General features: G+C 55.8%; 1 protein-coding gene and 1 long non-coding RNA gene across 3 annotated transcripts in view; one reads left to right on the top strand and one right to left on the bottom strand.

Moving 5' to 3' along the window:
- Positions 1–1,509: 1,509 nt before the first annotated feature.
- LOC311523669 lies at positions 1,510–3,471 on the top strand. Its single transcript, XR_014712400.1, has 2 exons — positions 1,510–1,963; positions 2,512–3,471. It is a non-coding gene; the product is annotated as an uncharacterized lncRNA (long non-coding RNA).
- Positions 3,472–3,795: 324 nt separating this feature from the next.
- EHBP1L1 (EH domain binding protein 1 like 1) overlaps positions 3,796–23,509 on the bottom strand; it is a 28,517-nt gene continuing 8,803 nt past the window's right edge. Inside the window, exons 7-20 of one of the 2 annotated variants that reach the window (XM_084633877.1) lie at positions 23,077–23,228; positions 22,316–22,429; positions 21,648–22,038; positions 20,569–20,674; positions 16,058–16,230; positions 15,780–15,828; positions 7,714–8,715; positions 7,338–7,407; positions 5,691–5,776; positions 5,472–5,592; positions 4,946–5,045; positions 4,746–4,819; positions 4,522–4,636; positions 3,796–4,430 (exon numbers count right to left, since the gene is read on the bottom strand). In XM_084633877.1, the coding sequence (XP_084490003.1) occupies positions 4,343–4,430; positions 4,522–4,636; positions 4,746–4,819; positions 4,946–5,045; positions 5,472–5,592; positions 5,691–5,776; positions 7,338–7,407; positions 7,714–8,715; positions 15,780–15,828; positions 16,058–16,230; positions 20,569–20,674; positions 21,648–22,038; positions 22,316–22,429; positions 23,077–23,228 (2,641 nt within the window). In that variant the 3' untranslated portion in view covers positions 3,796–4,342. The remainder of the gene's footprint in view (positions 4,431–4,521; positions 4,637–4,745; positions 4,820–4,945; positions 5,046–5,471; positions 5,593–5,690; positions 5,777–7,337; positions 7,408–7,713; positions 8,716–15,779; positions 15,829–16,057; positions 16,231–20,568; positions 20,675–21,647; positions 22,039–22,315; positions 22,430–23,076; positions 23,229–23,509) is intronic. The other variant, XM_084633878.1, reaches the window with a different exon arrangement.

Genomic DNA, 23,509 nt, shown 5'->3' on the forward strand with positions numbered 1-23,509 from the left:
GTGTTACTCGCATCAATATCGCCAGAGTCCTCGCTGTTAGTTTGGATCTTAAGGAGTAACTCGACTGCCAAATGTGACATGCTGGCGAGACTCGTCAGCGTACTCCTCAGCAGTTCGGGCTCCATTCCCACAGACCGAAAGGGAAGCCAGAGTGCGCAGCACAAAAAACATTGAAAGATGGGGTCAAATGTGGACAGAAGCACAGGGATTGCTGGGATGTGAACCGATGCATCACGGGGCATTGGAACAGGACCCAGAATGACCAGCACCCCCTGCACCCTTCCCACAAGTCACAGCACCAGAATGGGAAGAGGGGCTCTGTGGGATAGCTACCCATCATGCACCACTCCCAATGCCACTGCAAGTGCGCTTGCAGCTGTCAGTGTGGACACACTGCAGCACTTTCCCTAATGTGCTCTCCGAAGGCTGGTTTAACTCACAGCGCTCTACATCTGCAAGTGTAGCCATGCCCTTAGGCAGGTCTACACTTAAAATGCTGCAATGCTTCAGTGAAGACGCTACTACACTGACAGGAGAACTTCTCCATCAGTGAAGTTAATCCACCTCCCTGAAAGATGGTAGCTATGTGGATGGGAGAAGATCTCCTGCTGACATTGCGCTGTCTACACGGGGAGATAGGTCAGTATAAGTGTGTCACTCCAGGGTGTGGATTTCTCACACTCCTGAGCAATGTAGTTATAGCGAAGTTTATAATGTAGACTGACCAGGGCTTAGCCTGAATGTTTCTGATGTCTTGGCATGTTTGTCTGCCCACAGCATGGATTCCAACTTTGTCTTTGTTCTTTAGTTGTTTGTTTTTAATAATGCTTTGTGCTATTTCCTTATTACTTTTTTACTTTGTTAGATCTCTACTATTGATTGTCTTTTTTGCCTTTTTATAAGCTTTGTTCCATTCTTTAGCTATCATTTTGCACAACTCATTCTACCATGGAAGGGAGGGTATTGTTTTGGGATATGTACTTCAGTATCCTATTTAATAGCAACAGCTACAGTAGCCATAATTCCTTTATTACATCGTCATTGAAATTCTCTGTCATCACTCTCACAATGAACAGTCACAAAATCAGTAACTTACTTGTAAATAGTTCCCAGGTAGCTTTCTGAAAATACAAGGGGGGGTCATTTTTCATTACCTTCAACTCACCTCATCCTTGAAAAGTAATAAGTGTAGGCAAATGATCACTCCCATTCCTTCCTCCTTACACATTTTCCAGTTGCATCTACTTGCAATATCTGCTGTTATAATTCCCAGGGCTAAGCAAGAAAAACGGTCATCTGCTGCATTAAATCTAGTTGGGCCACCATCGGTCAAAACCACGAGATAATTTTCAACAATAAACCCTTTCAAGCATGCGCCACTGGTCTCAGCTGCCGGTTAACGTCACCTAATCGTATTGCTTTGGCTAGGGATCTTGTTATTATAATGTTTTGGTTTATTTCCTTCCTCAGCTTTGTTTTTTGCTTACTTTGCTTCTGGGTTCTGACCACAAAGAAGGGAGAAATGCTTGGGGTGCTGCAATTTGCTTGGGTCCCTGCCTATCAGGAGTGTTTGAGCTGGGTTTAGCTGTGCCTCTGAGCATGACAGGAAAGGATCCCTGTATAAAAGCCTCTGTGAAAGCAATAGGAAGCCATCTGCCAGCAATGCTCTCTGGGGCTGACGTGGTACAGCTGTTGTGGGCTGGTGGCTCTTTTTTTGGCTACAGTTTTTGCTGCATTTAGTATTTTTTATTGTAGAGGCTGCAGATGTCTCCTGGGGAGAGCGAGGGTGTATTCCTTCCCATCCCAATCTATGGCGGGGGTAGGGGGCTTTTCACCACCATCTCTCAATACGAAGAGAGGACTGAGAGTCAGGACTCCTCATTTTTGTGTGCCTTTGAATAAACCACCTGTCTTCGTGCATCAGTTTCCCTATCTGTAAAACTGGGACAATACCTTCCATGAGGTAGGTTACCTTTGCTTCATTACTGCACCTGGGGAAGGGGAGGGTGTACTGCTCCGAGGATGCTGGTAAAGTCACCATGACATTCCAGTGTAAGTGTGTACAGTTGTTTAGCCCCAAGGCTCCTGGTCTTCCATTTCCAAGCTCAGGCACGGGGGGGGGCTGTTTTTCTCGAATGCGAGGCGGGACCGTGCCTGGCTGGCGGTGCCCGCTCTGAGCCCCAGCAGCAGCATCCCGTGCTGGGCACAGGCTGGAGGACCCCTGCAGCCATTCCGGCCCCCAGGGCGTTTCCCTCCCTGCTAAACCTCCCTCCCCCCGCATGAGATTCCTGCGCCCATGGGGGTTAGAAATCGCCCCCCCCCCGGTGGATCCTCGAGGCTGGGCTCTGCCCTGGGGGCTGAAGCGCTGGCTCCATTAACCTCGCTCGGGGGAGGTCCCAGGGGCAGCCCCAAGTGTGAAACATCAGGACGGGGGCTGTGGGGGGTAATAGGAGCCTATATAAGAAAAAGACCCCAAAATCGGGACATCTGGTCACCCTTTGGCCTCCCCAGAGCCCCCCTCTCCGCGGAGGAGTGGATCACGCCAACCCTGCTCGAGCCACGCTCTCCCTCAGCGCAGCACCCACCAATCGCGGGGCTCCTGCTGGGCGAGCCCGCCCCCGCCAGACGGGCGAAGCGGCGCATGCGCCCTGAAAAAACCAAGGCCCGGCGCGTGCGCTCTTAGAAACAGACCCCCGCCCAGCCGTGGAGCCAGACGGGGACTCAGCTCGGATTGGTCGGGGCGGCGGCCAATGGGGCGGGGTATAAGCCCGGAAGCGGCCTACGCGGGGGCGAGCGGAAGTCGCTGCTGCACGCGGAGCCAAAGGAGAGGCGTGAGCCGAGGCAGCGCGGGTGGGTTTGAGGCTGTGACCCGTTTCTTGGCGCGGGCGCTGGAGCAGCAGCAGCCCCCCCCCCCCCAGCCCTCACTCACGTCCCGCACATTTTAACCATCGTGGGGGCGGGGGTTACTCTGGCCTGGTCTGTTCGTGACTCACTGACAAGGTTACTGGGGCTCAGACAGGGGGAGGGCGGGAGTTAGCCCGGGCGTTTCAGACCCCCAGTAGGGGGCTCAGGCATCCAGCAATGGGCACCCACTGCTCCGGGGGGGGGGGGGGAAGGTGTCAAGCAGAGAGTCTCTGAAGATGACTTAGAGCCGTGGTACTCAACCAGGGGTCCAGGGCCAGCAAGAGACTTGCTGGGGCCCAGGGTAGAAAGCCAAAGCCCCACTGCATGGGGCTGAAGCAGAAGCTACATTGCTCAGGCTTTGGCTTCATCAGAGCTCTTGTGGCATGGGGGGAGGGGGCGGCTCAGGCAATTGTCCTTATAGCATGTTGTTGTTGCTGCTGCTTGAAAAAGGAAAAGGTCGGGGAGCGCCCCACCCCCAACAAGTAAACATTTGTTCCTGGGTTCACCTGTATGTTACCATCACTTTTCACAGTTTTAAACTACATAAATAAATTACAGTGATTTGTGCATGTGCATATTTACTTGTTATTCCTGAAGTTAAATTGGCAGAGCCACCAACTCCTTTTTAAAGCCACCAAAACATTTGTGTACACACACACACACACACACACCCCTTGGGGCAAATGGCCTGGTCTTATTCTCCTCCCACCACCCATCCATGGAGGCATCACAGCAAAGTTGACTTGGTGGCCAACAGAATGTAGTAAGAAGAGTGACTATACTGTGTATAGATCAGAGGATTTGCTACATAGATAGCCCTGTAGCAGATCTCTGGAAATTTTGACTCCTTTTGAGTGCAGCTGTTATATACAACTCAGTTGCAGCAGTGTATGAGTTGGCTTTCTTTCACATCTCTTTATTTCATATTTCAAACAGTTACAAATTAGTGCAAATACCCAGGGAACAAGGAATTGAAACTTGCCCTTACAACACATGGCTGGACAGCATTCTCAAGGCACTTCTGTTCTCTGCCCTCCCCTCAACTTTGTACCATGATAAAACCCCAACAACTTGGCTGTGAAATGGCAGCTGACAGGGTGGGGAAGGGACACCCAGCTGAACAAAGTCTCTCACACACACACACAAATAAATAGCCCCACCCTACCCCCAATAGACTGTTTCCCTCTGCCACAGGGGACAGCCAGGCTCCATGTGCTCCCCTTGGCATTCATTGGAGAAGGCTGGGAAATTGCATCTGTCCTAGAGTGGGGCCAGACTGGAAGGGAAACCAGCAAAATGTACAAGGGTAACACAGTGAGGCACTGAGGTAACAGCAGCAGCAGGCAAACCTTTGAGCCCTTTAAGAGGCAGGCGGGCATCCTGGGTAGAATCCCAGCCACAGGACACTGACAAGGACTGTGGAGTGGCCATCTGCCTCTTAGCTGATGCGGCACTTATCTTTGCGGCTGTATTTGCGCCGTTGCAGTTCCAGGCCCCGCTGCAGCCTGGCATCTTCCTCCAAGGCTCTGTTGGGGGAGGGGGAAGATGCAAGTTAAAATGTAGGGTGCAACGCCTGACCTCAAACCCCCCCCATCTGAAAACCATGCCCAGACTCACATTCTCTCCTTGATGTCCAGGTCTCGCACCAGCTCATCACGCTGGTTCACCAGCGACACCAGTTCCTCCAATAGGAGCTGCTCCCGCCTCTGCTGGGCTTCCGTCTTGAGCCAATCTGCAGGAGTTGGAGAGACATCTCAGCTGAGAACCCAGAGGAAGAGCCAGTCCCCACCCCCCTTCCACAGACTGCCAGTCCCCTTTGCTCTCAGGGACCCAGCCCTCACCTTCAGTAGCTAACATGGCTCTCAACTCCCGGCTCAGTAGTTCAAATCGTCTTTCCAGATCCTGCTCCTCCATCCTGGGGTGGGGAAGGAGAAAATGGTGTGGGGGTGTGGTTAGTCCCAAGGTTACACCTTCTCTCCCCTGCAATGGTTTGGATGATCACGAAAAGCCCAGCCACCACTCTCCCCCCAGGATCACTCACAGCAGCTGCAGCTGGTCCTGGCGCCGGATCAGCGCATTCTTCTTATTGACCAGTGTGAACCACTCCTGGATCAGCTCCTCCTCCTGGGTCCGGTTTGCGCCTGCAATGGCAGGTAGGGGAGAGTGGGGTGTGAGTACACTACAGGAACCAGCAAGTGGCATTTGCACCTGTGTGGCAATGCAGCGGTGAGTGTTGATGGGGCAGGGGGGTGAGCATGGCTCAATGATGGGATGGGGTCGTCCCCTGGTGAGTTCCCCAACTTCTCTCCACCCCTATTAACTGCCTGTTCCCTTCAAGCCCAGCTGGGGGTGGTAGGGCAGCGACATGGCATCCATGCAGAGCACATCCCCCCCATGAGGGGTTCCCACTCCATAACTGCATCACCAAGGGGTCCTGAGCAGTTCCAGAAGCCGCCAGCAGGTGGTACTGAGAGGCCACAGTGCTGGATGGGGTGAGGGCACAGGACAGTGCCTGATCTCTAGTCCCAGCTGCCCGCAGGGCTGTTGTATGTGTCCCGGCGCAGCACCTGACTCCATGAGGCGACGCAGATCCTTCTCCACCACGGCTGCCCGGGCATCAATCTGCTTCTGCTCATTCTCCAGCGCCTGCAGCTCAGCCACCACGTACTGGCTGGTGTCTTGGAACCGCTGCCAGGGAGGCAGGAGGTCAGACCCAGTGCCCCCTTGAGGGGAAAGGCCCTGTTTCCCAGTCCCTGCCACCACCTCCCCCAATTACCCATCCTTACCGGAACCTCCTCCTCTGCGGTGCTGGTTTCATTGCTGGGATCCCGGGACGGCTCCTGAGGGGTAGCACTGTGGGACGGGGCTGTCTCTGGGGGGGAGAAGACAGAGAGAGGCAGTTAGATTGGGGTCTCGAGAGGCAATTAAACCCCATTCGCCAGCCCTGTTGTAATTATTGGGGTGTGAACAATAGCTGCTGAGGGGCAAAGGTGAGGCAGGGAGACAGACACAACTACTCTGAGCAGAGGGCAGCTACTGTATGGTAATTGTGTCTGGCAAATGAGGCGCATGGGCCTGGAAATCAATGGGCCAACATTGGGATGTTGGAAACCAGGCCTAAGCAGTGGCCAAAACACAGAGGGGAGTGGAAGCTAGCTGGCTGGGTGACAGCGGCCAGGAAGGAGAAGCAAGTTTCCCCAACATGGCTGCCACCCCCATGGTCTCCTGGAACTTGAGGAGGCAGCACAATACCATGGTGCCTCCTTCACCCTAATCCTGAGGGAAGCCCGGGGCCAGAGAGAGGGACCCACCTGACATTGCCATCTCTGCCGGCTCCAGCTGAATCCCAGCCGCTACCAGCAGAGGTCTAGGGTTGCCCCGAACAGGGAGTTGGGTCCCGACTATCCTGGCTAATAGTTCATGGAGGACGGGTCCATCAATGGCTATCTAGTTTGTTTTTTAGTATGGATCTATTTTTGACCATCACAACATCCCATGGCAATGAGTTCTGCGGGTTAATTGTGAGTTGTGTCCTCTTGGCTGTATTAAACCTGTTGCCTATCAATTTCATCAGGTGACCCCATTTTTGTATTTAGAGAAAGGGTAAATAAAACTTCTCATCACCTTTCCCTCAGCATTCACAATTGTCTAGACCTCTATCCTGTCCCCCCTTCGTTGTCCCTTTTCCAAGCTGAACGGCCCTTATCTTTGTAGCCTCTCCTCATATGGAAACTGTTCCGTCCCTTTGATCATCTTGCCAGCCCTTCTGTGAACCATTTCCAGTGGCACTCTATTGTTTTTGAAACCAGAACCTGGCACAGTATTCAAGGTGTGGGCGTACCATGGATTTCTATAGTGGCATTATATTTTCTATCCCTTTCCTAATGATTCCAAACAGCCCATTAGCCTTTTTGGCCGTTGCTGCATACTGAGCTGAAGTTTTCAGAGACCTCTCCACAGTGACTCCAAGATCTCTTTCTTGGGTGGTAACAGCTAATTTAGACCCCCACCATTAGATCTGCATACTTGGGTTATTTTTGTCAGTGTGCATTACCTTCACTTATCAATGCTTGAATTTCATCTGCCATTTTGTTGCCCACTCACCCTGTTTTGTGAGACACCCTCCCCCTGGTAACTCTTTCTCCTGCCTCTTCTTTTTCTGTGTCTTTAATACAAGGTTAAAGGGATTTTTAATGGAGTATTTGCCCTGGGAATAAGCAGGCTGAGGTCTCCGAATTCCACACCCTGAGCCTGGATTAGCACTTTAGTATTGTGCAGTGATAGGGGTCTGCTAACATCTTGGACACTCTGGGCTTGCGGTGTGTCAAAATTGACACAACCACCCTGCTCCCCCTTAAGGATCCATCTTGCCCCTTCATCCTAAAACCTGATGCTGCTAAATAAAGCAGACCCTGCAGAAAGCCCGGGCTCACCTGGGGATGGCTGAGTCCTGGCAGAAGTAGGGGGTCCCGCCTTAGGGGTCATCATGCCTTCACGGTCGTCCTGGTGGTGGGAGGTGGAGAAAAGGGATAGGGGATGTTACAATAATAAACCAGCTCCCATGAGACCCTACCATAACAAACCAGTCTATGCAGCCGCTAATGCATAGGTTGCTATTAGAGTATTCCAGGAGGGAGGGTCTTTCATAAATACTAGGACTATGTACGCTGTTTATGAGCTACCCTATAATAATGAACCAGTGCTCCTGGGAGACTCTACCATAACAAACGAGTGCATGCAGATCCTACAACAAAGCAGTGCCCTGGAGAAATCCTGCAATAACTGAGCCCCTTCCCATTCCCCACTCACCGTTCCTAGCCAGTCAAACCTCCTCCGTGGTGTCTCCCCTGGGGGGCCGCCTGCCTCCCCCTCGTCCATCGACAGTGACTCGCTCTTGAGCCGCGAGCGCCGCTTCTTGAGCAGGTCTGCATCACGCACGTGGGAGAAGCTCGACTTGCTGCTATGGGAGCGTGGTGGGGCCACAGGGCCCTGGCTGCCTGTAGATAGTGAGCGCTGCAGGGATCGTTCGGCCTGGTCTGGCGCATCCCCATTCCGCACAGACTGACGCTTCAGCCGTGGAGGAGGCACCAGCTTCTCGTCACCGTTGGTCGGCACCTTCCCAGCATCCTCTGGGCCAAGAGGCTCTGGCTCTGGTTTCTTGGCCGATTGGGACATTGCACCATTGACCAATGCTTTCCCAGCATCCTTTGCAGTTTTGTTCCCTCCATCCTTTGGGGTGGGTGGCTCTGCCTCTGGACTCATGGCTGGCTCGGTTGTCGCACCATTGACTGGCACCTTCCCAGCATCCTTTGCAACAGAGGGCTCCACCTCTGATTGCACAGCTGTTTGAGATATGGTGCCATTTATAGTCACTTTCCCAGCATCCTTTGCATCACCTGTCTTGGCATCAGTCCCAGCATCCTTTGGGGCGGTGAGTTCTGCCTCCAGTTTCTTGGCTAATGCAGCTTCTCCTGTCACAGTTTTATTGGCCGCTGCCTTTCCATCATCCCTTGCAGCAGGGGCAGTGCTCCCAGGCTCCTCAGGCCCCTTGGCAGCGCCCTGGAAGCGCTCAGCGTAGAAGCGGGCGGGGTCAATGGAGAAGGCGGGGTCTGAGTCAAACTTGCCCACCTTGTAGGTGCTCTGGCTGCTGTGGTTCGCAATCTGCACCACGTTCAGCTCCTGGCCCGTGAAGAAGGCGCGGATCTGGCACAGGTAGGTCATGACGATGAGCTTGTCGGGCACCGTCAGGAACACCATGTCAGCTGGCTCCAGCACCCGCGAGATGCCCAGGGAGGCAAAGCCGTCGTAGGCCTGGGGGGAGGGGACAAATGGGGGGGTGACTAATCCCAATATCCAGCCCCCTCCCTGAGTTAGGGATCAAACCCAGGAGTCCTGACGCCCTGTGGTCATGCTCCAAGTCCCCATGAGCTCTGATCACCAGGCCACATACACCGCAGCCTATATTCCCATGTGGGGGAGGGAGTCTCCCCAACCCAGAACAGCTCCTCCGTCCTCTCCAGGGGAGGGGACTCCTGTTCGTAGGAAGAGCCGGGTAATAGTAACTGGGGATTCGATTATTACAAATATAGATGGCTGGCTCTGCGATGACCAGGAGAACCACATTTGGCTGAATTCAAATCAGCAGGGCTGGATACTATTAGCCCCAGGGTACAGAAGGAATTAGCTGAAGAAATCTTGGAGCCACTGGCAATAATATTTGCAAATTCGGGGATGACAGGAGAGGTCCTGGAAAACAGGAGAAGGGCTAATGTAGAAAGGGGAAAAAGGAGGAGCTGGAGAACTGTAGACCAGTCATTTAACCTGACTTCAATACCTGAGAGCAATGTATAAAACATTCCATTTGTGAGTACCTGGAGGATGAAGGGATGATCACTAGCAACCAGCAAGGATTTACCAAGAACAAATCATGCCAAACCAGATTGATTTCCTTCTTTGACAGGGTAACTGACTTGGTGGATGTGGGGGATGCGGAATACATAATATACCTGGACTTAAGCAAGGCTTTTGACACAGTCCCACAGGACATTCTGATAGATAAGCTGGAGAAATGCGGGCTCAGCGGAACTACCATTGAGTGGATACATAACTGGTTAAACAACCACAAACAAAGAGTAACTATGAATGGGATGATGTCGGACTGGAGGGAGGTCTCAAGTGGGGTTCCATAGGGAGCTGTTCTGGGCCCGGTGTTGTTTAACATCTTCATTAATGACCAGGGATGTAGGAATAGGGAGCAGACTGATCAGACTTGCAGATGACACAAAGGTGGGGGGGAGGGTGGATTGCCAATACTTTGGAGGATAGAGCTAAGATTCAGAGGGATCTTGATAAATTGGACAACTGGGATATACAGAACAAAATGAAATACAACAAAGACCAATGTCAGGTGCTACACTTAGGGAAGAAAAACCAAATGCACAAATACAGACTGGGGGATAACCGGCTTGGCAGAAGCACGGCTGAAAAGGATCTGGGAGTTGTGGTGGATCACAACCTCAACATGAGTCAGCAATGCGATGCTGTTGCAAAAAAAGCAAATGCAATTTTAGGTTGCATTAACAGAGGCATAGCATGCAAGTCACGGGAGGTGATAGTACCTCTCTACTAAGCACTGGTTGGGCTTCAGCTGGAGTACTGTGTCCAGTTTTGGTCACCAATGTATAGAAAGGACGTGGAGAATCTGGAAAGGATCCAGAGGTGAGCAACAAAGATGATCAAAGAGATGAAATGCAAGCCATATGAGTGAAGGCTGAAGGAACTGGGTATGTTTAGTTTAGAAAAGAGGAGATTAAGGGTGGACATGATGGTGGTCTTCAAATACTTGAAAGGCTGCCATAAAAAAGATGGAAAAAAGTTGTTCTCTCTTGCCATAGATGGCAGGACAAGAGGCAAAGGATTCAAACTGCAGCATCGCAGATTCCAATTAAACCTCAGGAAAAACTTCCTAACTGTAGGAACAGTAGGACAATGGAACAGACGCCTCGGGAGGTTGTGGAAGCTCCTTCACTGGAGGTTTTCAAAAGGAGGCTGAAGAGCCATCTGTTGTGGATGGTTTAGACACAACAAATCCTGCATCTTGGCAGGGGGTTAGACTCGATGGCCCTGGCAGTCCCCTAATATTCTCTGGTGAATTGGCTGCTAGGTGCGAAGGTTGCGGACCACTTCAGACATCTAGACAGACTCATGTGCAGTGCTGGGGAGGAGCCAGTGGTTGTGGTACATGTAGGTACCAATGAGATAGGAAAAGATAGGAGAGAAGCCTGGGAGGCCTAATTTAGGCTCCTAGATAAGAGGTTAAAGTCCAGGACCTCCAAGGTAGCATTCTCTGAAATGCTTCCAGTTCCATGCGCAGGGCCAGTCAGACAGGCAGAACTGCAGGGTCTCAATGCGTGGATGAGACAATGGTGTAGGGAGGAGGGGTTTAGGTTTATATAGAACTGGGGAACCTTTTGGGAAAGGAGGAGCCTATACAGGAAGGATGGACTCCACCTACACCAAAATGGAACCAGACTGCAGGCATGTAAAATTAAAAAGGTGGAAGAGGAGTTTTTAAACTAAGGGCTGGGGGAAAACCAACCAGTGCAGAGGAGCACAGGGTTCAGACAGAGACATCCCTTAGGGGAAGATCTATTAATGGAGATTCTCTATGTCCTAGTAAGGAGGAGAGAATAGAAGTTGACAAAGTGCACAGGTAGGAACTGAAGAGAGTCAGTCAAAGGAAAGAGAGTCCCATTCAGTTACATCATATGAAGGCAGACAACTGAATATTGACAAATTGTGTAAGTACTCGTACACAAATGCTAGAAGTCTAAACATTAAGATGAGTGAACTGGAGTTCCGGGTACCAAATGAGGATATTGATATAACAGGCATCACAGAAACTTGGTGGAATGATGATAGATATTGGGACACGGTAATACCAGGGTACAAAATATATAGGAATGACAGAGTAGGTCGTGCTGGTGAGGGAGTGGCACTATATGTGAAAGAAAGCATATAATCAAATATAGGGAAAATCTTAAATGCACCAAACAGTCTATCCATAGAGATTCTATGGCAAATTCCATGCTTGAATAATCAGAGTATAGCACTGGGAATATACTGACCACCTGCCCAGGAAAGTGATGGTGACTGTGAAATGCTCAGGGAGATTAGAGAGGCTACAAAAACAGAAAACCCAATAATAATGGGGGATTTCAACTATCCCCATATTGACTGGGAACGTCACCTCAGGATGGGATGCAGAGATAAAATTTCTAGACACCATTAATGACTGCTTCTTGGAGCAGCTTGTCCTGGAACCCACCAGAGGAGAGGCAATTCTTGATTTAGTCCTAAGTGGCGCACAGGATCTGGTCCAAGAGGTGCATATAGCTGAACCGCTTGGTAATAGTGACCATAATATATTTAAATTTAACATCCTTGGAGGGGGGTGGAATACAAAAGAAACCCACCACAGTAGCATTTAATTTCAAAAGGGGAACTACACAAAAATGAGGCTAGTTAAATGGAAATTAAAAGGAACAGTCACAAGGGTGAAATGCCTGCAAGCTGCATGGGAACTTTTTCAAAACACCATAATAGGGGCTCAAACAAAATGTGTATCCCAAATTTAAAAAAAAAAAAAGCAAGAGGACCAAAAAATGCCACCATAGCTAAACTACAGAGTAAAAGAGGTGGTTAGAGACAAACGACATCTTTTAAAAGATGGAAGTCAAATCCTACTGAGGAAAATAGAAAGGAACATAAACTTTGCCAAGTCAAGTGTAAACGTTTAATTAGGCAGGCCAAAAAAGAATTCGAAGAGCAACTAGCAAAAGACATAAAAACTAACAATAATTTTTTTTTAAGTACATCAGAAAAAGGAACCCTGGCAAACAGTCAGTGGGGCCACTGGACAATCGAGGTGCTAAAGGGGCACTCAAGGCCGATGCAGAGAAGCTAAATGAATGCTTTCCATCAGTCTTCACAGCAGAGGTTGTGAGGAACATGGGTCAGCCCCTCACCAGCATTCTGGGCAGGCGGAGCACAATCCCCCCATGCCCCCTGAGCACTGGGCAGGCAGCCGGTGGCACCCCCCCCCCAAACGCTGGGAAGTGCGCAACCCCCTCCAGCCCTAGAGCAGTAGATGGGCAGGCCAGTGGCACATGGCCCCCCCCCAAGACCCCAACCCTCAAATGCCAGGCAGGTGACGCACGGTCCCCCAGACCCCGAGTGCTGGGTGGGGGACGCACATCCCCCAGCCCCAGAACCTCCAGCCACCCTGAGCACAGGGCGCACAGCCCCAGGGCCGGAGCGCACCCGCCTCCCCCAGCATGACACCAGACATCCCAAATCCAGACCACAGGCTGGCTGCAGCCACCCTAGCCCCAGCTCCAGCATGCTTCCCTGAAGACGAGCAGCCTGCCTGGGCTGGGTCCAAAGGAGAAGGGCAAACAGGAGGGGGCCCTCCAGGCAGGGCCACACCAGGCTGTTTGGGGAGGCACATACATGCCGCCCATGGTGAGGAAGATCCCCAGACCTGAGCCATTCTTTTTAGGTGACAAATCTGAGGAACTGTCCCAGATTGAGGTGTCAATAGAGGAGGTTATGGAACAAACTGATAAATTAAAAGTAATAAGTCACCAGGACCAGCTGGTATTCACCCAAGAGTTCTGAAGGAACTCAAATGTGAAAATGCAGCACTACTAACTGGGGTATGTAACCTATCACTTAAACATCACCCTCTGTACCAGATGACTGGAGGATAGCTAATATAACATTGATTTTTAAAAAAGGTTTCAGAGGTAATCCCGGCAATTACAGGCCAGTAAGCCTAACTCCAGTACCAGGCAAATTGGTTGAAACTATAGTAAAGAACAGAATTATCAGACACATAGATGAACATGATATGATGCTGAAGAGTAAACACGGCTTTTGTAAAGGGAAATCATGCCTCACCAATCTACTAGAATTCTTTGAGGGGGTCAACAAATGTGGTCAAGGGTGATCCAGTGGATATAGCGTACTTGGACTTTCACAAAGCCTTTGGCAATGTCCCTCACCAAAGGATCTTAAGCAAAATAAGCTGCCACGGGATAAGAGGGATGGTCCTCTCATGGCTTGGTAACTGGTTAAAAAACAAAGGGTATGAATAGATGGTCAGTTTTCACAGTGGAGAGAGGTAAATAGTGAGGGAGAGTGGTCACTTTGGATGAGCTATTACCAGCAGGAGAGTGAGTTTGTGTGTGTATGGGGGTGGGGGGGTGAGAAAACCTGTATTTGTGCTGGAAATGGCCCACCTTGATTATCATGCACATTGTAGGGAGAGTGGTCGCTTTCAATGAGCCATTACCAGCAGGAGAGTGAGTTTGTGTGTGTGGTTTTTGGAGGGGGGTGGGAGGGTGAGAAAACCTGGATTTGTGCTGGAAATGGCCCACCTTGATTATCATACACATTTTAAAGAGAGTGGTCATTTTGGATGGGCTATTACCAGCAGGAGAGTGAGTTGGGGGGGGGGGGCGGAGGGTGAGAAAACCTGGATTTGTGCTGGAAATGGCCCAACTTGATGATCACTTTAGATAAGCTATTACCAGCAGGAGAGTGGGGTGGGAGCAGGTATTATTTCATGGTCTCTGTGTATATAATGTCTTCTGCAGTTTCCACAGTATGCATCCGATGAAGTGAGCTGTAGCTCACAAAAGCTCATGCTCAAATAAATTGGTTAGTCTCTAAGGTGCCACAAGTACTCCTTTTCTTTTTGCAAATACAGACTAACACGGCTGTTACTCTGAAACCAGTCTATCTTTTGTAGTCAATAAATTTGTTTTACTGTTTATCTTTACTGGTGAGTTTGTATGAAGTATTTGGTAAATCTGCTCAGGTGTTGCAAAGGCTGGTGTATATCCACTTTCCATTGATGAAGTGGTGAACCAATTAATAAATCTGCACTGCTCATCTTGAGCAGTGCAAGACGGTATATTCCTTTGGTACAGTGCTGAGAGCTGGAGGGATTTGGCATTGGTGCCTTTCTCTGTGTAATTCATAAGTGGCTCTGGAAGCATTTATGCAATCTAGCTGGGTGTGGGGCTCCACATGCGATTGCGCTGAGTGATAATAGCATCTGGAGGGGTTTGCTGCTGGTCACTAGCAAAGCATTGTGAGAGACAGCCCAGGCTGTAGAGAGTTCAGGGGACACAGCGGTTCCACAGTCCCAGGCTGCACCCTGGGGATCCTGTCACAGTGGGGTCCCCCAAGAATCTGTTCAACATATTCATAAATAATCTGGAAAAGGGGGTAACCAGTGAGACTAGTAAAGTTTGTTGACAATATAAAATTACTCAAGATAGTTAAGCCCAAAGCAAACTCCAAAGAGCTACAAAGGGATCTCACAAAAATGGGTGTCTGGGCAACAAAATGGCAGATGAAATTCAATGTTGATAAATGCAAAGTAATGCACACTGGAAACATAATCCTCGCTATACATACAATCTACTAAATTAGCTGTTACCATTTACGAAAGAGATCTTGGAGTCATTGTGGAGAGTTCTCTGAAAACATCTGCCAATGTGCAGCAGCAATCAAAAAAACTCACGAATGTTGGGAATCATTAGGAAAGGGATAAATAATGAGACAGAAAATAGCATAATGCCTCTATATAAATCCATAGTACGCCCACCCCTTGAATACTGCGTGCAGTTCTCTTCACCCCAGCTCAAAAAAAAATATTAGAATTGGAAAAGGTACAGAGAAATGCAACAAAAATGAGGAGGGGGATGGACCAGCTTCCATCTGAGGAGAGATTAAAAAGACTGGGACAGTTCAGTTTTGAACAGAGACAACTAAGGGGGCATGAGAGAGGTCTATAAAGTCATGACTGGTGTGGACAAAGTGAATAAGGGCGTGTTAATTACCCCTTCCCATAAGGGTTGGAGGGGGCTAGGTCACCCAATGAAATCAATAGACTGCAGGTTTAAAAGAAATACAAGAAAGAACTTCTTCACGCAACACACAGTCACCCTGTGAAACACATTGCCAGGGGATGCTGTGAAAGCCAAAAGTATAACTGGACTCAAAAAGAATTTGATAAGCCGATGGAGGACAGGTCCCTCAACAGCTATTAGCCAAGATGGTGAGGGAGGCTACCCCGTGCTCTGGGTGTCCCTAAGTCTCCGACAACCAGAAGCTGGGACTGAACACAGGAGGGACCACTTGGTAAATTGTCCTGTTCTGGTCATTCCCTCTGAAGCATCTGGCACCAGTCACTGTTGGAAGACAGGACACTGGGCTAGATGGATCACTGGGCTGAGCCAGTATCACCAGTCTTATGTTCTTACAGTGTCCTTCCCCACCACCTGCCGGGGTCCCCAACTTACCAGCTTGTTATTCTCTTTGATAGCGAGTGGGTCCAGGGTCTCATAATTGCTGGAGGGGGGGCAGACAGACATAACAAAGATAGATCCTGCTTAGTGAATGGGGTCTCTTGAGTCCCCACCCCACCTCGCCTTGCCTCTCAGAGACACGCCCCCCTCCATACCAAGACATAGCCTCCCCCCCAACACACATGTCTCCCGGTGCCCCTCAATCCTGACCTGCAGCCCCCTGCTATCCCAGCCCCTGGCTCCCCGCACTGCCCCTCAGTCCCAGGACTCACATGTTCTCGGGATGGAAATGGTGCAGGATGGCGCAGAACGCTAGCCCGTTGCGCCAGGAGGTGGTGAAGTTGGTGACCCGGACACCCCGGTAGCCAGCTGTGACTTTTTGGCACCATTCCAGCAGCGACTGGCTGCAGCTGACCAAGCCTGGGCTGGTTGCTGGGGGCTCCTCCTAGGAGATAAACAGGGGATGGGGTGGGATATGGGTGGGGGAGGTGAGGGATCACCCCACACCAGGCAAAGCACCCCCACACCAGCACTGGCCAGCCATACTGCCCACCTGGCTCCCCCATTCTCCTGCCTGCATAACCCCACCACTACCACGCGTCACCTCCCCCATGATTATGGATCCCCCACACCCACAGGCACCAAGCCACCCCCTTGGCTCATGGCAGCCAGGGGTGAAGGGCTGGGGCTGTATGGGACAAAGACCCAGCCAAGTCCTGACTGTTGCACCCTCCCCTTCCCCCTGCTAGGCAAGGGTGTTCTCCTGGCTGGGCTTGACCCAGGGCTCACTAGCAGCTGGGATCCAGCCACCCCCATGCAGCACAGTGAGCAAGCCAGATGCAGCGCAGGGGTCTGTGGGCCACACAGCGAGGTGGAGGGGGTTAGTGAGGGGACTGTGGGCCCTGGGGATTCATCTCCAGGTGTTATCCTCAACCCCGATTAAAGGGGAGGAGGCAGTTAGCCCACTATGAGTTTTATCCCCTCCACACACCCCAATTAAAGGTTTTATTCCTTCCACAGCCACCGCCCCCCGCACACACAGAGCCCATAGGATTAGTTGGAAGCAAGGGCGGGCAGGCAGCCATGGCAGCTGGCAGGGCTGGGGGGCACAAGCATTCGCTGTCCCTACCTGGGCCGCCTCCTGCCCTACGCTATCCTGGACAGCGCCGCAGGGCGGGGGAGATGGCTCCCGCCCGGACGCCTGGGTCCCCTTGTTGGATGATGGGCTGGCACTCTTCTCCTGGGCAGGGCGGGTGGGCGGGAGGCTCAGGGTGAAGCGGCACTGTGAGACGTAAGACTCAGCGAAGGGGGACGGGGGGCCCAGGATGGGCACATCCTGGGGGGGCATCAGTGCGAGGGCTGCAGCCTGTCTGCTGCTCCTTCCTGGGGCGGTGCGGCTGCCCAGCTTGTTTGTGCAGAGCCCTGACTGCCATGTCTCCAGCGGGGGCCTTGTCCCACTGGCATCCTCCTTGCTGGGCAGGGAGCCCACAGCCACACCATGATCTCTGGAACCAGCTGCCTCCTCTGGCCCAGCCCTCTCCAGCAGGGGCTCACCTGTGCTGGGGGTGGCACCCCCGGGCACTCTACCATTGGCTCCTGGGCTCTCCATGGCACCCTCCAGCGGGGCAGAGGCCTCCAGAGATGGGGCGTCCATTGTTACTGACTGCACCACACCTCCGCATGGTCTTCCGGCCGCTTCTCCCCCTGCCGCACCTCCGCCCGGCCTGCCGGCCGCCTCTCCCCCTGCCGCACCTCTGCCCGGCCTGCCGGCCGCCTCTCCCCCTGCCGCACCTCCGCCCGGCCTGCCAGCCTCCTCTCCCACTGCCGCACCTCCGCCCGGCCTGCCGGCCGCCTCTCTCCCTGCCGCACCTCCGCCCGGCCTGCCGGCCGCCTCTCCCACTGCCGCACCTCCGCCCGGCCTGCAAGCCGCCTCTCCCACTGCCGCACCTCCGCCCGGCCTGCAAGCCGCCTCTCCCACTGCCGCACCTCCGCCCGGCCTGCAGGCCGCCTCTCCCCCTGCCGCACCTCCGCCCGGCCTGCCGGCCGCCTCTCCCCCTGCCGCACCTCCGCCCGGCCTGCCGGCCGCCTCTCTCCCTGCCGCACCTCCGCCCGGCCTGCCGGCCGCCTCTCCCACTGCCGCACCTCCGCCCGGCCTGCAAGCCGCCTCTCCCACTGCCGCACCTCCGCCCGGCCTGCAGGCCGCCTCTCCCCCTGCCGCACCTCCGCCCGGCCTGCCGGCCGCCTCTCCCCCTGCCGCACCTCCGCCCGGCCTGCCGGCCGCCTCTCTCCCTGCCGCACCTCCGCCCGGCCTGCCGGCCGCCTCTCCCACTGCCCCACCTCCGCCCGGCCTGCAAGCCGCCTCTCCCACTGCCGCACCTCCGCCCGGCCTGCAAGCCGCCTCTCCCACTGCCGCACCTCCGCCCGGCCTGCAGGCCGCCTCTCCCCCTGCCGCACCTCCGCCCGGCCTGCCGGCCGCCTCTCTCCCTGCCGCACCTCCGCCCGGCCTGCCGGCCGCCTCTCCCACTGCCGCACCTCCGCCCGGCCTGCCGGCCGCCTCTCTCCCTGCCGCACCTCCGCCCGGCCTGCAGGCCGCCTCTCCCACTGCCACACCTCCGCCCGGCCTGCAAGCCGCCTCTCCCACTGCCGCACCTCCGCCCGGCCTGCAGGCCGCCTCTCCCACTGCCGCACCTCCGCCCGGCCTGCCGGCCGCCTCTCTCCCTGCCGCACCTCCGCCCGGCCTGCCGGCCGCCTCTCCCACTGCCGCACCTCCGCCCGGCCTGCAAGCCGCCTCTCCCCCTGCCGCACCTCCGCCCGGCCTGCCGGCCGCCTCTCCCCCTGCCGCACCTCCGCCCGGCCTGCCGGCCGCCTCTCCCCCTGCCGCACCTCCGCCCGGCCTGCCGGCCGCCTCTCCCCCTGCCGCACCTCCGCCCGGCCTGCCGGCCGCCTCTCTCCCTGCCGCACCTCCGCCCGGCCTGCCGGCCGCCTCTCCCCCTGCCGCACCTCCGCCCGGCCTGCCGGCCGCCTCTCCCCCTGCCGCACCTCCGCCCGGCCTGCCGGCCGCCTCTCCCCCTGCCGCACCTCCGCCCGGCCTGCCGGCCGCCTCTCTCCCTGCCGCACCTCCGCCCGGCCTGCCGGCCGCCTCTCCCACTGCCGCACCTCCGCCCGGCCTGCCGGCCTCCTCTCCCACTGCCGCACCTCCGCCCGGCCTGCCGGCCTCCTCTCCCACTGCCGCACCTCCGCCCGGCCTGCCGGCCGCCTCTCCCACTGCCGCACCTCCGCCCGGCCTGCAGGCCGCCTCTCCCACTGCCGCACCTCCGCCCGGCCTGCAGGCCGCCTCTCCCACTGCCGCACCTCCGCCCGGCCTGCCGGCCGCCTCTCCCCCTGCCGCACCTCCGCCCGGCCTGCCGGCCGCCTCTCCCCCTGCCACACCTCCGCCCGGCCTGCTGGCCTCCTCTCCCCCTGCCTCCTCCAGCCTGCCTCTCTCCAGCTGGGCTGGGGCCTCCACAGGCGAGGTGTCTGCTCTTACTGAGTGCCCAGCACCACCACCCGGCTTGCCAGCCGCCTCTCCCCCTGCCCCTTCCAGCCTGCCCCACTCTGGCCAGGCTGGGATTGTCCCCCACAGTCCATCTCCTGCTCCTGCCTTCATCACACTGCTGGGGACCTCCGCAGCACCCTGTCCCACCACATCCTCCGACCGACACCTCCATGGCTTGGGGGGGGGCATCAAAGAGGGTGTATTGCCTGCCCCCCCCTGCACAGCAGCCCCTGCAGTGTCCTTCCAAGCTGCCCTTTCTGCTCCCGGCCTTTCTGGCTGGGATGCTGTCCTGGGTCTCTCTCCTGCTGCCCTGCGCTGCTCCAGCTGCGGGACCGTCACTGCGGGAGCCGGGTCTGGTGCTGGGCTTGGCCAGAATCCTCGCCCAGAATCCTCCTGTGCCACCAGCTCTGTTCTGTGCCCTTCCAGCGAGGGCACAACTTCTGCTGCGCTCTGAGCTGCGCCCCCACGTGCCTTCCTGTCTGCCCTGTGGTTCTCCCCTTCCGCGGGCTCCTCCGGCCTGCCCCTCTCCAACTGGACTGGGATTGCCTCCATCACCCCTCTGGATGCCCCCTCAGCATCCTCTCCCACCACATCTTCCAACTGATACCTCCACGGCTTGGGGGGGCCCACCAGAGAGGCTGCACCTCCTGGCCCCCCCTGCACAGCAGCTCCCCCAGCATCCTTCCCGGCTGCCCCATCTGCTGTCAGCATCTCCAGATGGGATGCCCCCCTGGAACCCTCTCTTGTCACCCTTCCCTGTTCCTCACTGAGGGGCATCACTGCAGGAGCAACAGCACCCCCGATGCTTGGCCAACCAGTAGCATCTGTTGCTGCCTTCGCCTCCTCTCCCTGCCTGCCCCACGGCACTGGGGGCAGCCCCACCACAGACGACACAGCCAGCAGTGCAGCAGCCGAGGGCACACCCGGCCCCCGGCCGCTCCTGGCCAGGCCGATGCCCTCCCCAGCAACAACGGCAGGTCCTGGTGCATCCTCATCGAGGTACATTACTACAGAGACGCCTGGAGATGCCGAACGGGCCCGCCTGTCCCTCCGGGGCCGGGGCAGTGGCTTCGGCCGAGCTGGCAGTTCTGCTGACCTAGGCCGGGGCTGCCGGGCCCTGGTGGGCACCACCGGCACAGGCAGAGAGGTTGCGGGTCGAGGGCCCTGCACTGACTTCGCTGCTCCCACTTTGAGCTGGGAGGGAGGTGGCTTGGCACCTTCCCATCGGCGTCTCCGCGTGGAGGGTACCTCAGGGGGTGGAGCTGTGGGCGCAGCGGGTTCCGGCAGGAGAGGTTTCTTATGCCGTGGGGCAGGGACAGGGCTCTCCGCCCGGGGCATCCAGATGTCACTGGGCCTGCAGGGAGGGACAAAGGGGACAGAAGGGGAGTCGGTCTCATCACGAGGGCAGAGCTGCCTCCTGGGGGGATTTCTCATCCTCCCAACTTGACAATGAGCCCAATCTTCTCAGCATGGGGACTGAAAGGCCCAGGAACAGACACCAAGCATCCTGGCTCCCTGAACCCCTCTGCTCTAACCACCCCACCCCCCAGATCCAGGGATGGAACCCAGGAGTCCTAGCATCCAGCCCCCCCCTCTAACCCACTAGACCCCACTCTCTCTACACTCCACTTAGAATATTGAAAATGTCCTCTAAACACAGGAGTTCCTCAGCACAGATGAGCAGTTTTGGGATATTCCAAGCCAGCCCATCCCTCACCATGGGGCCAGATCACAGCCAGCGCCCCCTAGAGGGGACAGGCCCCATTCTCCTCTCCTCTGAGCCTGCCAGTCCCCCACCCTGGTGCTGGATCACAGCCAGCGCCCCCTAGAGGGGACAGGCCCCATGTCCCATTCCCTGCCCCACCCCCCAAACTTCCTCCTTTGTTAATCTACTGGGCTCAGTAGGGAACAGCAGTTTCCTGCAGAGCCAGCTGCGTCCCTTCCCCCACCCCCTGGAAGGGGCAGAGCTGGCAGCCTGGCCTGCAGCTCCCTTCCTGGGCAGGAGAAGTGAGGCTTCCGCCTTGGGTTTGAACACGCACTCTTCCCTAAGCGGGGGAGGGGAGGGGAGGGGACTGTCAGACCTCCTGAAGGCAGAAGCAAAACCAACCCTGGGTAGCTGGGTTTATCCATAAGCAGCTAGGCACTAACCTTTTCCCACCACAGCGCCATCCTCCGAGCCCCCCTGCCCCCTACTTCCAATCACTGGACCCCCCTCCCTCCCAGAGCCAGGATAGAATGCAGGAGTCCTGGCTCTCAGCCCCCTGCTCTAACCACTAGACCCCACGCCCCTCCCAGAGCCAGGATAGAAGCCAGGGCTCCAGACTCACCTGCCCTTGGTGTCACTCCCTGATGCCGGCCGCTTCATCAAGGCTGCTGCTTTCTCCTCCTCTTCAGCCCTGGGGTTGCCACCACGTCGTCCCGTCTCCTGCGAGGGGCCTGTGCCTGGCTTGTGGGCCTGATCCGGGGCTTGGGCCCCTGTCTCCCCCTTAGCACCTGGTTCCACAGCCCCCGCAGCTCCCATTGGGTTCCCACCGGCTGCCATGTTCTGCCCAGCCCTCCCGGCCTGGCCTGCACCACTTACTGGGGGTGCCCCCATCAGCTCTGGGGGAGGGGAGGGTGCTGCTCCCTGTAGGACCAGCTCCAGGGCTGGGTGTGGGGTGTCCCTCAGGGGGGCATCTGGGGTGTCGGCCACTTGGATGGTTTCCTCCTTGGCAGAGCCTGCAGGAGAGGGGAAAGGATCCCAGGAGTCAGAGACTGGGGGCAATGGAAGTGGGTGACAGCTATACAGCACCTCCCCATATCCCTGCCCTGGGGGAGTTGATTCCCCCTCTTCTCAGGTCACTAGGCCCCACTCCCTTCCCAGAGCTGGGCTAGAACCCAGGCATCCTGACTCCCAGCCCCCGCTGTTCTAACCACTAGACCCCACATCCCTCCCAGACAGAACCCAGGAGTCCTGGTGCCCAGCCCAGGACTCTTGCACCCACTTTTGACTTACCTGCCTCCTGGGGCATCCCATAGGAGGTTGCTCTTCCAGCTGCTGCCCTGCTGGTCCCCGGGGCCGAGGGATTCTCCTCTTCCTCAGCAAGAGTATTGAGCTCTCGTGATGTGTCTGGGGACGGGAGGAGTGAGGGAATGTGGAAGGAGGCAGGGAGAGAAAGAGAGAGAGATGTAGCGGTTTGCTGCCTACTCTGCACCCCACCTGCCCCGAACCCCACTTGGCGGGATGGTCCTACCTGTGAAATAGCCCAGCAATATGGTCTGAATGAAACCTACAGTGCGGGACACAGATGGACAGCCAAAAAGTGGTGGAGACAGACAGACAGACAGACAGGAGAGAGAGAGAGAGAGAGAGAGAGAGAGAGAATGACTAACGCCAAGACAGCACAGTTGCCCCGTGGAGTGAGGACAGAGCCGTCAATCCCAGGGGACAGACGGGACCTCAGTCACTGCTCCCCAGCAAAGAGAAGCCTAGAGAGCGCCCCCTGCTGGAAGGCAAAGAGACACTAGACGCTACTATCAGGAGCCACAGCAATAGTGGAGCCGAGGGAACCCCACCAAACAGCAACCAAGGCAAACTGCAATTACGAATGGACCAGGGTGGGAAAGCAGGGGGCTGTGGGACAGGACTGAGGGGCACTGGCAGAGCTGGATGTGGGTGTGCCCAGGGCTGGCATAGCAGGTGGCTGCGGGTTGGGAGTGAGGGGCACCGGCAGGGCTGATGGGGGTGAGGGCTCAGGACTGGCTGGCTGGTCCCACCTGTTGGCGCTGTGCCCTGGCCACTCCCATCCTCTTGCCGCACCCTCCTGACTGCCTCGTCGTCCTCGTCGCTGTCGGCAAAGTCATCCAGGTTGCCAATGTCGCTGGGTTTGACGCTCATGAGGCTGGCCAGGCTCTGCATGTCCTCGTCCCTGAGGGGCAAGGCACGGCGTAAGGGGGGGAACCCCCTGTGGGGCCACAGGGCAGGGGGGTCACGGTAAGGTGGGATGGTGCAGCCCCATTTCCCTTCCCCCTCCAGCCTGGTGTGACCCTTGCAACCATTCGCATCGTCCCTCTGGAAACATGGGGCTTTCCTAAGCCACGGGCGAGGGCAGCCCCACCCCTGCCTCTGTGGCCCTTACTGGCAGGGGAGGGGACTGTTTAAACAATGCATCAGCTGTGACTAGTGGCAGGGCGTCCTGCTATTAAAAAC

Source organism: Lepidochelys olivacea (assembly GCF_965140295.1).
Source record: "Lepidochelys olivacea isolate rLepOli2 genome assembly, chromosome: 7".
NCBI lineage: Eukaryota > Metazoa > Chordata > Testudines > Cheloniidae > Lepidochelys > Lepidochelys olivacea.